Source organism: Lolium perenne, chromosome 4 (assembly GCF_019359855.2).
Source record: "Lolium perenne isolate Kyuss_39 chromosome 4, Kyuss_2.0, whole genome shotgun sequence".
In the NCBI taxonomy this organism is placed as follows: Eukaryota; Viridiplantae; Streptophyta; class Magnoliopsida; order Poales; family Poaceae; genus Lolium; species Lolium perenne.
This window is the reverse complement of record NC_067247.2, coordinates 382,801,139-382,817,088: the sequence shown is the minus strand read 5'-3', so window position 1 is coordinate 382,817,088 and position 15,950 is coordinate 382,801,139. Positions and strand designations below refer to the sequence as shown.

At 41.8% G+C, this 15,950-nt stretch overlaps 2 protein-coding genes across 3 annotated transcripts; one reads left to right on the top strand and one right to left on the bottom strand.

Moving 5' to 3' along the window:
* Positions 1-10,335: 10,335 nt before the first annotated feature.
* LOC127297263 (acyl-acyl carrier protein thioesterase TE3, chloroplastic) lies at positions 10,336-11,665 on the top strand. The gene is made up of 5 exons (XM_051327558.2): positions 10,336-10,581; positions 10,683-10,783; positions 10,865-10,974; positions 11,058-11,153; positions 11,351-11,665. Exons 1-5 carry the CDS (start codon positions 10,346-10,348, stop codon positions 11,468-11,470), a joined length of 663 nt encoding a protein of 220 aa, XP_051183518.1. The 5' UTR covers positions 10,336-10,345; the 3' UTR covers positions 11,471-11,665.
* Positions 11,666-11,905: 240 nt separating this feature from the next.
* Positions 11,906-15,747, bottom strand: LOC127297262 (uncharacterized). 2 transcript variants are annotated; one of them, XM_051327556.2, is made up of 9 exons: positions 15,366-15,747; positions 15,239-15,291; positions 14,803-14,862; positions 14,217-14,294; positions 13,794-13,923; positions 13,503-13,555; positions 12,700-12,864; positions 12,372-12,616; positions 11,906-12,265 (listed from the first exon to the last, which is right to left on the bottom strand). In XM_051327556.2, the coding sequence occupies exons 1-8, from the start codon at positions 15,658-15,660 to the stop codon at positions 12,470-12,472; spliced, it is 981 nt and encodes a 326-aa protein (XP_051183516.1). In that variant the 5' UTR covers positions 15,661-15,747; the 3' UTR covers positions 11,906-12,265; positions 12,372-12,469. The 2 variants fall into 2 exon arrangements, with proteins under 2 accessions (XP_051183516.1, XP_051183517.1); XM_051327557.2 differs by having other exon boundaries at positions 12,376-12,616.
* Between the last annotated feature and the right edge of the window lie 203 nt (positions 15,748-15,950).

The following is a 15,950-nucleotide window of genomic DNA, read 5'->3' as shown; positions in this document are numbered from 1 at the left end:
AAGTATTCCCTCTCGATACAAGGTTTAGGCTAGCAAGGCTTATTTGAAACAAACACAAGGATGAACCGGTGCAGCAAAACTCACATAAAAGACATATTGAAAACATTATAAGACTCTACACCGTCTTCCTTGTTGTTCAAACTCAATACTAGAAATTATCTAGACCTTAGAGAAACCAAATATGCAAACCAAATTTTAGCATGCTCTATGTATTTCTTCATTAATGGGTGCAAAGCATATGATGCAAGAGCTTAATCATGAGCACAACAATTGCCAAGTATCACATTACCCAAAACATTTATAGCAATTACTACATGTATCATTTTCCAATTCCAACCATATAACAATTTAACGAAGGAGAAACTTCGCCATAAATACTATGAGTAGAAACCAAGGACATACTTGTCCATATGCTACAGCGGAGCGTGTCTCTCTCCCATAAAGTGAATGCTAGGATCCATTTTATTCAAACAAAACAAAAACAAAAACAAACCGACGCTCCAAGAAAAAGCACATAAGATGTGATGGAATAAAAATATAGTTTCAGGGGAGGAACCTGATAATGTTGTCGATGAAGAAGGGGATGCCTTGGGCATCCCCAAGCTTAGACGCTTGAGTCTTCTTGATATATGCAGGGGTGAACCACCGGGTGCATCCCCAAGCTTAGAGCTTTCACTCTCCTTGATCATGTTGCATCATACTCCTCTCTTGATCCTTGAAAACTTCCTCCACACCAAACTCGAAACAACTCATTAGAGGGTTAGTGCACATTATAAATTGACATATTCAGAGGTGACACAATCATTCTTAACACTTCTGGACATTGCATAATGCTACTGGACATTAGTGGATCAAAGAAATTCATCCAACATAGCGAAAGAGGCAATGCGAAATAAAAGGCAGAATCTGTCAAAACAGAACAGTTCGTATTGACGAATTTTAAAATGGCACCAGACTTGCTCAAATGAAAATGCTCAAATTGAATGAAAGTTGCGTACATATCTGAGGATCATGCAAGTAAATTGGCTTAATTTTCTGAGCTACCTACAGGGAGGTGGACCCAGATTCGTGACAGCAAAGAAATCTGGAACTGTGCAGTAATCCAAATCTAGTACTTACTTTTCTATCAACGGCTTAACTTGGCACAACAAAACACAAAACTAAGATAAGGAGAGGTTGCTACAGTAGTAAACAACTTCCAAGACACAAAATAAAAACAAAGTACTGTAGGTAAAAACATGGGTTGTCTCCCATAAGCGCTTTTCTTTAACGCCTTTCAGCTAGGCGCAGAAAGTGTGTATCAAGTATTATCAAGAGATGAAGTGTCAACATCATAATTTGTTCTCATAATAGAATCAAAAGGTACCTTCATTCTCTTTCTAGGGAAGTGTTCCATACCTTTCTTGAGAGGAAATTGATATTTTATATTACCTTCCTTCATATCAATGATAGCACCAACAGTTCGAAGAAAAGGTCTTCCCAATATAATGGGACAAGATGCATTGCAATCAATATCCAAGACAACAAAATCAACGGGAACCAGGTTATTGTTAATGGTAATGCGAACATTATCAACTTTACCCAAAGGTTTCTTTGTAGAATGATCAGCAAGATTAACATCCAAATAACAATTTTTCAGCGGTGGCAAGTCAAGCATATTATAAATTTTCTTAGGCATAACAGAGATACTTGCACCAAGATCACATAAAGCATTACAATCAAAATCTTTAACCTTCATCTTAATGATGGGCTCCCAACCATCCTCTAACTTTTTAGGAATAGAGGCTTCACGCTCTAGTTTCTCTTCTCTAGCTTTTATGAGAGCATTTGTAATATGATGCGTGAAAGCCAAATTTATAGCACTAGCATTAGGACTTTTAGCAAGTTTTTGCAAGAACTTTATAACTTCAGAGATGTGGCAATCATCAAAATTCAAACCATTATAATCTAAAGCAATGGGATCATCATCCCCAATGTTGGAAAAAATTTCAGCAGCTTTATCACGAGCGATTTCAATGAGTTTTAGCGATTTCGAGGCGGTTTCTCGCTTTGCATTAGAAGTGGAAACATTGCTAACACCAATTCTTTTATTAGTATTAGTAGGAGGTGCAGCAACATGTGTAGCATTAGCATTACTAGTGGTGGTAATAGTCCAAACTTTAGCTACATTCTTCTCTTTAGCTAGTTTTTCATTTTCTTCTCTATCCCACCTAGCACGCAGTTCAGCCATTAATCTTATATTCTCATTAATTCTAACTTGAATGGCATTTGCTGTAGTAGTAATTTTATTATGATGATTCTCATTAGGCAAAACTTTTGATTTCAAAAGATCAACATCAAGCAGCAAGACTATCGACTTTAGAAGCAAGTATATCAATTTTCCCAAGCTTTTCTTCAACAGATTTGTTAAAAGCAGTTTGTGTACTAATAAATTCTTTAAGCATGGCTTCAAGTCCAGGGGGTGAACTCCTACTATTGTTGTAAGAATTCCCATAAGAATTACCATAGCCGTTGCCATTATTATAAGGATATGGCCTATAGTTGTTACTAGAATTGTTCCGGTAAGCATTGTTGTTGAAATTATTATTTTTAATGAAGTTTACATCAACATGTTCTTCTTGTGCAACCAATGAAGCTAATGGAACATTATTAGGATCAATATTAGTCCTATCATTCACAAGCATAGACATAATAGCATCAATCTTATCACTCAAGGAAGAGGTTTCTTCGAGAATTTACCTTCTTACCTTGTGGAGCTCTTTCCGTGTGCCATTCAGAGTAGTTGATCATCATATTATCAAGAAGCTTTGTTGCTTCACCAAGAGTGAAGGACATAAAGGTACCTCCAGCAGCTGAATCCAATAAATTCCGTGAAGAAAAATTTAGTCCTGCATAGAAGGTTTGGATGATCATCCAAGTAGTCACCCATGAGTTGGGCAATTTTTAACAAGAGATTTCATTCTTTCCCAAGCTTGAGCAACATGTTCAGTATCTAATTGTTTAAAATTCATTATGCTACTCCTCAAAGATATAATTTTAGCAGGGGGATAATATCTACCAATAAAAGCATCCTTGCATTTAGTCCATGAATCAATACTATTTTTAGGCAGAGATAGCAACCAATCTTTAGCTCTTCCTCTTAATGAGAAAGGGAACAATTTTAGTTTAATAATATCACCATCTACATCTTTATATTTTTGCATTTCACATAGTTCAACAAAATTATTAAGATGGGCAGCAGCATCATCAGAACTAACACTGAAAATTGCTCTCGCATAACAAGATTCGAAAGCAGGTTTAATTTCAAAGAATTCTGCTGTAGTAGCAGGTGGAGCAATAGGTGTGCATAAGAAATCATTATTATTTGTGGTTGTGAAGTCACACAACTTAGTATTTTCAGCGTTGGCCATTTTAGCAACAGTAAATAAAGCAAACTAGATAAAGTAAATGCAAGTAAACTAATTTTTTTGTGTTTTTGATATAGTAAACAAGGTAACTAATAAAGTAAAACTAGCAACTAATTTTTTTGTATTTTGATTTAGTGCAGCAAACAAAGTAGTAAATAAAACTAAGCAAGACAAAAACAAAGTAAAGAGATTGAGAAGTGGAGACTCCCCTTGCAGCGTGTCTTGATCTCCCCGGCAACGGCGCCAGAAAAAGAGCTTGATGGCGTGTAATTCACACGTTCGTTGGGAACCCCAAGAGGAAGGTATGATGCGCACAGCAGCAAGTTTTCCCTCAGAAAGAAACCAAGGTTTATCGAACCAGGAGGAGCCAAGAAGCACGTTGAAGGTTGATGGCGGCGGGATGTAGTGCGGCGCAACACCAGGGATTCCGGCGCCAACGTGGAACCTGCACAACACAACCAAAGTACTTTGCCCCAACGAAACAGTGAGGTTGTCAATCTCACCGGCTTGCTGTAACAAAGGATTAACCGTATTGTGTGGAAGATGATTGTTTGCAGAAAACAGTAGAACAAGTATTGCAGTAGATTGTATTTCAGTAAAGAGAATTGGACCGGGGTCCACAGTTCACTAGAGGTGTCTCTCCCATAAGACGAACAACATGTTGGGTGAACAAATTACAGTTGGGCAATTGACAAATAAAGAGAGCATGACCATGCACATACATATCATGATGAGTATAGTGAGATTTAATTGGGCATTACGACAAAGTACATAGACCGCCATCCAACTGCATCTATGCCTAAAAAGTCCACCTTCAGGTTATCATCCGAACCCCTTCCAGTATTAAGTTGCTAACAACAGACAGTTGCATTAAGTATGGTGCGTAATGTAACTAGTGACTACATCCTTGAACATAGCACTAATGTTTTATCCCTAGTGGCAACAGCACAACACAACCTTAGAACTTTCTGTCACTGTCCCAGGTGTTAATGCAGGCATGAACCCACTATCGAGCATAAGTACTCCCTCTTGGAGTTACAAGCATCTACTTGGCTAGAGCATCTACTAGTAACGGAGAGCATGCAAGATCATAAACAACACATAGATATAACTTTGATAATCAACATAACAAGTATTCTCTATTCATCGGATCCCAACAAACGCAACATATAGAATTACAGATAGATGATCTTGATCATGTTAGGCAGCTCACAAGATCCGACAATGATAGCACAATGGGGAGAAGACAACCATCTAGCTACTGCTATGGACCCATAGTCCAGGGGTAGACTACTCACACATCACACCGGAGGCGACCATGGCGGCGTAGAGTCCTCCGGGAGATGATTCCCCTCTCCGGCAGGGTGCCGGAGGCGATCTCCTGGATCCCCCGAGATGGGATCGGCGGCGGCGGCGTCTCTGGAAGGTTTGCCGTATCGTGGTTCTCGGTACTGGGGTTTTCGTCACGGAGACTTTTTATAGGCGAAAGGGCAGGTCAAGAGGCGGCACGGGGGCCCCACACCACAGGGCCGCGCGGCCAAGGGGGGGGCCGCGCCGCCCTAGGGTGTGGCCCCTCCGTGGCCCCTCTTCGTCTCTCCTTCGGACTTCTGGAAGCTTCGTGAGAAAATAGGCCCCTGGGCTTTGATTTCGTCCAATTCCGAGAATATTTCCTTACTAGGATTTCTGAAACCAAAAACAGCAGAAAACAAAGAATCGGCACTTCGGCATCTTGTTAATAGGTTAGTTCCAGAAAATGCACGAATATGACATAAAGTGTGCATAAAACATGTAGATAACATCAATAATGTGGCATGGAACATAAGAAATTATCGATACGTCGGAGACGTATCAAACCTCTCACAGAGAAACACCAAGAAGCAATAGGGATATGCAAAGTATGCAAAGGATTGAGCTCCCTAAGACGATGCGATCAAGTTACCCAACCGAAAGCCCCTCTTGATAGTGCGGCTATCTATCCTATAATCCGGTCTCCCAACAACCACCTTGAGACCGGTAAAAGGAAAAACTAGCAAGGCCATACCTTTGCCTTGCGCATCCCGCTTGATCTTGATGACAGCTCTTCAAGCTCCACTCAAGCCGGAATGCCTCACTTGATCATCGTCGCTTCGTGAAGACTCACAAATGCTCCCCCATACACCATGATGGGAAAGCTCTATTGATGCACATCTTCACATGTCCATCATCACCAAATGGACGGCAAGCTTCAAGTATGTGATCCACTCAAGATGCTCAACTTGAACTTGCCCAACTCAACCTTGTATCTTCTCATACTCTATCATACTATCTTGAGGTGTATAAAGAATTCTTCACTTGGAATCAAGCTCTCAAGATCTTGATCATTCATTGCTTATCTCATAGGATAGAGCATGGCTAATATTGAGTTCCACATAAGAACTCCATCTTCATTTCTTCTTCTTGATCATATCACATATATATCTTCATACCGATGATCTTGATGCCAATACACAAGGTATATCTTTATCTTCATGGCATCCATACTTGAATCCAACACATGGAGAGCAAGTAGTACCTATGGAATATTCCTTCATATAAACTCAATGAAAACATTAGTCCATAGGGGTTGTCATTAATTACCAAAACCACACAGAGGGGCAATGTACCCTTACACTCGTTCATCCCCTCGTTGCTCCCATCTTCTAGATTGCATCTTGGCTTGGATTGCGTTCTCGCGGTAGGAATTTTTTTGTTTTCTATGCAACGAATCCCTACAACAAATCCCTCGAACGCTAATAGTATTAATTTCAGGTTTCTCGCTTTTTTCAGATCATGATCCATAAATAGAATTGTGTTATCGGAATACTAAAGAAGGGACAATCCCCCCATCAACCAAATCAGGGGCCACTACTTCAGGTTTTTCGCTTTAGCACGCTCAATTAGAATAGCCAGCATATCCGCCACAATGTTAAATAACATTTGAGATAGGGGATCACCTTTCCTCAGCCCTATTTTGTCTGAAAGTATCTACCAACATCACCATTGACCTTAATGGCAACACTTTATCCAAAAACAAAATTATTGATTAAAGCGCGCCACTCATAAAAAACTATTCATTCTGAGAGTTTGTTGAAGAAAAGACCACTTGCCTTTATCGTAGGTTTTTTAAAGTCAATTTTAAGGATTACTCCATTCAACTTTTTGTGGTGCATCTCGTGGATTGTTTCATGAAATGTCACAACTCCATCTAGGATGTATCGACCTTGCATAAAAGCAGTCTGAGTGGGGACACCACTTGATCAACCACCGAATTTAGCCTTATAGTAGCTACTTTGGTGAAAATTTTAAAGCAAACATTAAGAAGGCATATTGGTCCATATTGTTGAATATGTTCCAAATCATACGGAACAGTTCAAGTTGCCCAGCATTAATTTCGGCAAACAACCCCAATAAATAACCTTTAATTATATCCCAGAAGGTTTGATAGAACTCTGCCAGGAAACCATCTGAACCTAGCGCCTTATTGTGTTCCATTTGAAAAACGGCCTTCCTTACTTCCTCTTCTGAACAAGGGGCAGTAAGAATAGCGTTTTCTTCTAGAGACACCCGGGGATATCGTGAATCCTAGATTCATCGAAGTATACATCTGATTTCTTTTGTGCACCAAACAAACCTCTATAATAAGATCCAAGGATAGATCTTATTCCTCTGGTGCACCAAACAAACCTTTGGAATAAGACTTGATGTACGACTTCAACTACTCATGTCCTTCGATGGTGCCCTCTGTTGGAGATATGCCCAAGAGGCAGTAATAAAATGGTTAGTATAATATATCTTTGTGTTTATGATAAATGTTTGCATACCATGCTATAATTGTATTAACCGAAACATTGATACATGTGTGTTATGTAAACAACAAGGAGTCCCTAGTAAGCCTCTTGTATAACTAGCTTTTTGATTAATAGATGATCATGGTTTCGTGATCATGAACATTGGATGTTATTAATAACAAGGTTATGTCATTAGATGAATGATATAATGGACACACACCCAAATAAGCGTAGCATAAGATCACATCATTAAGTTCAATTTGCTATAAGCTTTCGATACATAGTTGCCTAGTCCTTCGACCATGAGATCATGTAAATCACTTATACCGGAAGGGTACTTTGATTACATCAAACGCCACTGCATAAATGGGTGGTTATAAAGATGGGATTAAGTATTCAGAAAGTTTGAGTTGAGGCATATGGATCAAGAGTGGGATTTGTCCATCCCGATGACGGATAGATATACTCTGGGTCCTCTCGGTGGAATGTCGTCTGAGTAGCTTGCAAGCATGTGACTAGGTCACAAGAGATGACATACCACGGTACAAGTAAAGAGTACTTGTCGGTAACGAGGTTGAACAAGGTATGGAGATACCGATGATCAAACCTCGGACAAGTAAAGTATCGCGTGACAAAAGGAATCGGTATCGTATGTAAATGGTTCAATCGATCACTAAGTTATCGTTAAATGTGTGGGAGCCATTATGAATCTCCAGATCCCGCTCTTGGTTATTGGTCGGAGAGGAGTCTCGACCATGTCTACATAGTTCACGAACCGTAGGGTGACACACTTAAGGTTTGATGTCGTTTTAAGTAGATATAGAATATGGAATGGAGTTTGAATTTTGTTCGGAGTCTCGGATGGGATCCAGGACATCACGAGGAGGTCCAGAATGGTCCGGAGAATAAGATTCATATATGGGAAGTCATTTTCCGGGGTTCGGAAAAAGTCCGGCGTTTTGACCGGAGCTTCTAGAAGGTTTTGGAAGGACCGGAATAGTCCGGAATATTATGGAAGATTCTGGAAGTGTCCGGGACGACCCAGGCTGTCTAAGGAAGTCCGGAGGGTTCCATAATAGGTGTATCCATGTTTTTCTTAAGGGTTAAGAAGTTTCCCCTAAGGCAGATTCAGATTTGGCAAAAGAGTCCTAGTTCTAGTAAGTTTCGGCTGACAGAAACCTACCGAAACTCTCCCAAACTTTGGGGGAAGGTCTTGGACGACCTAAGGACCTTTTCCACCTATAAAAGGAGGGCAAGGGGAGCCCCAAGAGGTGCACAAGTCGCAGCCCTAGCTCCCTCTCCCAAACCCTAGCCGCCCGCCTCCTCCCGCTTCTCCCGTAGTGCTTAGGCGAAGCCCTGTCGGAGATCTCCACCACCACCGTCACCACGCCGTCGTGCTGGCGGGATTCCGAGGAGGATCTACTACATCCGCTGCCCGCTAGAACGGGGAGAAGGACGTCGTCATCAACACCGAACGTGTGACCGAGTACGGAGGTGCTGCCCGACTGTGGCACCGTCAAGATCTTCTACGCGCTTTTGAAAGCGGCAAGTGATCGACTACAGCAACAGCGAGATCTAATCTCGTAGGCTTTAGAAATTTTCGAGGGTTAGTCTCATGATCTTCTCGTTGCTACCATCTTCTAGATTGGATCTTGGCTTGTTATTCGTTCTTGCGGTAGGAAATTTTTTGTTTTCTATGCTACGAATCCCATCACCCTCGACCTGAACAAGAGAATGAATAAGTTTACCATTGGCAACAATATGAAAATATCTCGTATCCGAATCTCCTCCCATTAAGAACCGAGCCTTAGATCTTTGGTACCCTTTACCAAAAAATTATGTCAAGGAACCCCCATCTTCATGTATATTTTGTAGAAATCGTTGTTCGTTTTTTCTTAAATTTTTTGTTTTGATTTTGTATTCCACGAAATTCCAGTATTGTTACCACATTTCTTCTCCATTTCCATTTTTTTGCCGAAACATCCGAAACTCTCTGCACCAGTACCATCCGTACTCACAACGATTATCGCCACAAACTTCCCGGAATACCGACATGGGCGCATTTAAAAGGTGCTCCACTATTTCTTTTTTAAACAGGGGCAAAAGCTTTGCCCCAGTGTATTAACTAAGGACATATGCTATGACAAGATTTTTCAATATATCTTCGGGAACTGCACCACACTTGAGACAATTCATAGTGGGAGTAACATATGTATTAACATCACACACCTCAAAATGTTTTGGTTACATAACATCACAATAAATAAAGAAAAATAGTGAGGTGGTAACTTGTTATGTTACCATAACATCTCATACCTCAAGACAAGAAAAATCTACAATATAATAAATAACAATGTATGAAATCACATATAAGTTACTAACCACTATTGAGATAGTAATTTAGACTGGCATATGTTACTAGTCTAAGTTACTTCCCACTATAACCAGCCTAAGTCATATATCATTCACAAAACAAATCAGTACTGAAGTGGCATTTGAACTATAGTGGGCTATTCAATGTACTAGTGGGTTATTCATGTACTCCCTCCGTCCTAGAGTGTAAGTCACAATCCTCTAATATCTTGGCCCAAGGCGTAACATGATTGGGGCAGAAATTGTGACTAATTAGGCTGGACTGTGATGTTTCGTAACTGCAACAGCCAATAAAAATAGCCCCATAATTATTGCATGCATGGTGGAGTGAGTCTCCCGCATGGCTGCATGTGGAGGAGAGGAAGGTGCAGTCTGCATGCATGCGCTAATTAACTCCAATTAATGTAAAATTGTGTCTTATTTGCCTCATATGCGGGACAACCTGAAAAACGGGAATGTGACTTACAGGAGGGAGCACATTTGAACTGAAGTCTCAACGGAAAAGGAAATGGTAACAGCCAAAACGATCGAGAATGACATGAACATTAATGTGGTTGGCAGTTCCCATGATCACCAGTTAGTTGGGGCGTCCGGTGGACATTAGTCAGTTGTGGTTGGCACTTGGCGCGATTAATTTTCGTCAGATGGTACGTATTATTTCGACGTGGACAGGAATGTGGTCAGCCGGCCAACAGGAAGTGCCCTATAAAAGGATCCACGGGCAGCATCGACTAGCTAGCCAGCACGCATCTTTTCGCCATGTCGCACCCATTCCCAACAGCTGGGATTGTTCCCTCTTCACACACCAAACTTCCCCTGGCAGCAGCTGTTGTGGCTAGATTTGCTCAGCCTCTCTCCGACGTGCTCCTCCACCGGCGGCTCTCACGCCCAAGAGAGCGCCGTCTCAGCTGGCCTCTGCTCGCTGCCTCCAACGCCAATGGCGCTATTGGTGTTTTCACCTGTACCAAGAGCCAGCAGCTGGAAGCCAAACTGAGGTTCAGGCCGTGCCAGCCCCTAAAACATTTCCCTAGTCGATAGCAGATCAGCAGTTGCACAAATATGATGCCACAGTCTAACGGTGTTCAATACTGAATAGGGCGGACAAATACTACGAAGCGGAGATGACCGTCCAAGACTGCGAGCTCGACAACTATGGAGTTGTCAACAATGCCATCTACGCGAGTTACATCGAGAAAGGTTAACTCTCTACACATGTTATCAGCATTCAGTACTCCATGCAAATCGAACAGACCCGATTTAAACTGTATCTGTATGCAGCTCGAGAGGAGCTGCTTGTGCGGCTTGGCATCAGCACGGGCTGGGTCATAAGCACCGGCAACGCCATGGCTCTCTCGGAGCAGAACCTCAAGTACTTCACGCCTCTAAGGGTATGGACGCCTCTAAGCTAGCGTTATGGACGACGAAGGCATCCAATACTGAGACCTAGATTTACCTATGCATTTAATTTCAGCGCGGCCAGAAGTTCGTCGTCAAGGTGAGGCTCGCGCGGATCAAGGGTGTGAGGATATTCGCCGAGCACCTGATCGAGACTCTGCCGGACCGGAAGGTACGTACTACCTCCACCCTAAAATAAGTGTCTCAGTTTTATATCTAGATTTTTTTTTGTTATAGTTACATCCGTAGAAAAAAGTCTTATTTTAGAATGGAGGAAGTAAGTGCGTACGTGCTGATGAAGGATGGGGTATCAACGATTCATGTCTTCAGATTTACTTTTAATCTCACGATTCATGTCATGTCATGCAGCTCGTTCTGGACGCGACCGCTACCATCGTCTGCCTCAATATGAACTACCGCCCAACTCGCGTCTTCCCGGAGATGTCGGCCAAGCTGCACCGCTTCTTCTCTTCCAAGGATGGCTACTAGATGCATCTATATCAGGCTATATAATGTCACTGTGTTGATATATGTAAGAAACCATCTACGTTTTCGATCGTTGCGTTCGCTCATGAATGTAAAGCTATATATGTCGCACATTCTGTCGAAAAAACACGTGCCGTACATCAATGCCCACAGTTTACCTGTGGGGTTTGCAAACAACTCATTTCCGGCCTCAAACAACAGATTCAAGCTGACATGGCCTCAGTGACGCTTCAAGGCCATGACGGCCAAGATCTCCACTTTCGGGGAGGCCAATTTAAAGAATGGGTCTGATAAAGTTTCAATGTTCAGACATGCGTGGTTTGGCCCATACAGCCAACTGAAAAAGACGCTTTCGTTAAGCTCTTCCGCAGCACGATCAGGTGCGCAGAATAGCAGGGAAGTAACATGCAGTAGTTATCTAAAAAAAACGAAGGGAGGTAACATCTAGCCATCAGCGAATGATACCAACGAACAGTGATTGCCAGTCAACGGTCTAGAAAGACAAACGAACTTGTCGAGCTTCATGACACTGGCAAGACATGGAATGATGAATGCTAAATTGCTAATTAACAGCAGGACAAGACAAAAGTGCAGCGCCAGGCAGTCAGAAGTCACACCCGGCACAGTTATCTTGACATGGTTTCAGGATAGGACGCATCAGCTCCGTTTAGTGAGACGACTTCTTTCTTCTGTTTTTCAGACTTCAGGAGCAAAAATTGGGTCCAGACAGGTTACCTTCTGCACTGCTTTTCCATGAACATGTGAGCGCTGATATGATACCTCTTCAAACGTAGATGGCTTTTCGTTAACACAAAAACAAAGAAACATAATTTTCGTTAGTCAGATGAGCTGATCAAAGTGCACTAGTACATAGAATCATTAAGTGTGGTCAATGATAAGGTACCTACTGGCTGAAGCCACTGCTCGACTGAAAAGGACCATGTAGGAAGGAGATGGACAAAGTTGTTCAAGCAAGACGCAACAAAAAGAAAGTTTCCATCCTCACGCAAGCTCGCAAGGCACCCACTGTTTCACTCTTGGGCTTAACTCGCTAGGAACTGAGGTTGACCACTCCTCCAAGTCTGGAAGGGGACCCGTCAGTGCGACATAATTCACACTCTCTTTCTCTGAAAGCCTCTTCCAGTTTAGCTGTAATATATACGGTCATATCAGCAGGACATCGTTATGGTCGAAAATTTACAGTTTCAGTAGGCTGGTAACTGTTGTCTTACTTGCCCAGGAAATGCAGAGCATAGGGCCTTAATTGTAGGATTCTGAACCCAGGAAGAAACACCCGTATCAGCAGCAAGAGACACAGCAGTATCCGCTCCACCACAATTGACCATGATTCGACCATCTGGCATTAGCTTTTTTGCAATTTCCAACCAAGTTTCAACCTGTAACAATGTTGAAATTAAAGCCAGCACCAAATGGAGTGTCTGTAGTTTGTTCAAAATGAAGTGAGTACTACATAAATTAGTACTAATGAATTTATAAATCTCAGATGCACTTTTTGTAAGTAAAATGCAAAAGCCTTGATATAATTTTAGTTTTGGCCTGTGCACCATACCATCAGTTTTCACCATTTAGACCTGAAATAATGGGGTGAAGGACAAAATAACCATTCTGTACCGAAGACATTTACTACGTTACACAAAGTGGCTAATTTTTACTTACGAACCTCCTAGAGCTGAGTACCCCCTAGGTCCTAGATCATATTTATGCATTGGCATTGACTCTATACATTTGGTTGTCTATGTTTTTGTATGACGGTAAGTTTACATACCAGACCGAACTGAGTATGTGCACTATTCAATACAGCAGGCTAACAGTTCAGATTTCTAACCAACATGAGGATTTTTTGGGGGTGATGTGGTGATTTATACATGCTAGACCATAATACCAAACCACCATGGGACTCTGATGTGTTGTGCAAGGAGCAAGAGACAGAGATAACTGAGAAAAGTAGAGTTGAAAGGCTAGTCATAGTAGAAATACAGAATAACAACTAAAAGGCATGGCAAAGAATATTTACTTCTTGTAGCTGAGGTAATACTTTTCCATCAGCAAACAAATCTACAACAATGCCTGCAAACATGAGCTAGGTCGTCAGACTAAAACCCTTACAAGACAGTTCCCAGAACTAAAAATTGTACAGACTTTGAAAAGGCAACTACTGGTGTTCTAACACCACTCTAATAACAGACAGTTTGCAATTTATCACAGATAATCATTTATAAACTGATTGGTAGAGTAAAACATGCCGTAGTTCAATTCCTATAAGACAGTAAAACATGCAGTCAGTTTGTATCAGAAAAATGTTCACCAGCAAAACCTCCTTCGACTGCAACTGATGGAGAAAGTGCATCGCCAATACGCACTGAAAGCGAACCACCTAATTCTGTGGTTTTCTCTAAATTGGACATCCCAAAATAATCCCTTGACAATTCAATTATCTGTCACGAAATGATACAGTTTTCAGTAATGGAAAAATTAACGATGGCTATATGATTGACGAAAGATTAAAGCACAAAAAAGAAGGCTGAAAATATGAGTAACTGAAGTTGCATAACCAATCATAGACCAATGGTAATGAATGTGTGCTTGAGGTAGCATAACCAACATTACACAAAATTAATATTCTGCTGACTAGTTTCCAAGAGTATTGTATGAGTGAAATTGGTAAGATTATCCAGACTTTTAAGTAATGTGACAATACAAAGTAAAAGGACATAAGAACAGTTTTCACCATCGGGTCAATCTCCCATCCGACAAGTTGTATCCAAGGCCAAACTTCTAGCATCAGATGTGCTGCTGTCCCAGCACCCTGAAAGAAGCATGCAAAAAAGAAATGAATCATTTCTGCAAGAGTGTGAATTTCAGATTATCCAATTAAGAAGCACATGCTGTGTGTTGCTTGTCTAACAAGATCACTTGATGTGCATACCGGGAATTGTGATGTAGTCTATAAGACTTGTTGAAACTGCTGAACTGTTCTTGTAGTCTATAAAGACTCAGTGATTTTTTTTAAGTTGCAGTAACTTTAGAAAAGTGCAACTGTATTTCAAAGAAAATTGCAAATCAGTTCATATTCACTTTTCTGGTAGAAAAGTGCAATTACACTTTTTTAACAGAAAAGTGCAAGTAAACCACTTTTTTGTAGGTGACTGAAACTTAAGAAAAGACTGAGACATAGCAAATCCATAAAGCATTTCCTCCCCAGACCCCCAAAGCATACTAGGATGTCCAGATTATGACAAATCAAAGACATCTATTTATGGACAGAGGAAGTATAAAGAACAGAATAGATAACAAATGTCAGTGAAATGATTTACCAAACCTAGAAGTGCAACAGGACCCCGTGGAACAACAGGAGGTAGGCTCACGAACTCATCCTGAATGATAGCAAAAGAAAAAGAAATTATAAGAATCAACATTCAGTAGCCCTTCGTGTAAAAAAAGGAGGGGGGGGGGGGGAAGAAGGTATGCAAACACAAGAGGTCAAAGTATAATAGGATGACTCATGAATAAATTAAGTGTTTACATGGTGAATTTCTGACGAATTATCGTACCAACAAAGAGCAGAGTCACCGTGGTACAGTTTATTTCAGAAGTTACATGACAAAAATTTGAAGACAACTATTCTCAGCACCAAAGAATACGAGTCCTAATGCCTACTAGGTGCTTGACAATATGCTTGTACCAGCCCACATATTCACGCCACGGCTGGTACTATGGTAGAGTAGCAATCGGAACCACATGTATACATACCCAGTACGAATTGGTCCAGGGGCTCTTCTTGGGCAGAATGCTGTGGACATTCCCTGCACGAGACAACCAAACACGGAGATGGGACGCAATTCAGAAACCAACACAATCGGATGAATGGAGTACGTACGGCTGGCGTCGAGGACGAGGTAGCGGTTGGAGGGGGAGTCGATGACCATGATGACCTCGTTGAAGTCGCTGCGGTTGGACGCGAGAAGCATGAACTCCTCCTCTTCCGCCTGCTGCTCGGGCTCGGCGGTTGGGGTCGCGACCTCGCCGTCGGGGGCGCAGCGGAGCCGCGCGGCGGCCGATCCCCGGCGTGGGTGGAGCGCGAGGCGGGCGGCGGGGCGGGGTTGCTGGAGGTTTGCTTGGCGGTGGTGGAGCAGGCGTGGCGGGGAGAAGGTTAGCGGCATGGTGGTTGCCATTGCTGCGGGATAGAGTTTTGTGAGTCGATGCAGTGATAGCCGTTAGTGGAGATGACGGGTGGTTACCCACTACTACGGGTTCAGAGAAACGCCAGCCCGACGGTTTCTCACACTGCTGTTTCTCACACTTCTACTAGTTAAATGCTCGTGCGTTGCTACGGCTCTCAAGTTTATTAATCATCGTATATGTAAAAATAACGTATATGAATATTGTTGATGATGCAAACATGTGAGCATAAACATATTTTAATGAATATATTTTTTCAATGTCAGGGATTATAGGTCATGCT

Coding starts and splice junctions, on each gene's coding strand:
- LOC127297263 (XM_051327558.2), top strand. CDS start 10,346: ATGTCGCACCCATTCCCAACAGCTGGGATTGTTCCCTCTTCACACACC. Junction 10,582..10,682: donor CAGCTGGAAGCCAAACTGAG/GTTCAGGCCGTG, acceptor AATACTGAATAG/GGCGGACAAATACTACGAAG. Junction 10,784..10,864: donor CGCGAGTTACATCGAGAAAG/GTTAACTCTCTA, acceptor ATCTGTATGCAG/CTCGAGAGGAGCTGCTTGTG.
- LOC127297262 (XM_051327556.2), bottom strand. CDS start 15,660: ATGGCAACCACCATGCCGCTAACCTTCTCCCCGCCACGCCTGCTCCAC. Junction 13,924..14,216: donor GATGGGAGATTGACCCGATG/GTGAAAACTGTT, acceptor ATTTCGTGACAG/ATAATTGAATTGTCAAGGGA. Junction 12,865..13,502: donor TATTACCTCAGCTACAAGAA/GTAAATATTCTT, acceptor ACATTGTTACAG/GTTGAAACTTGGTTGGAAAT.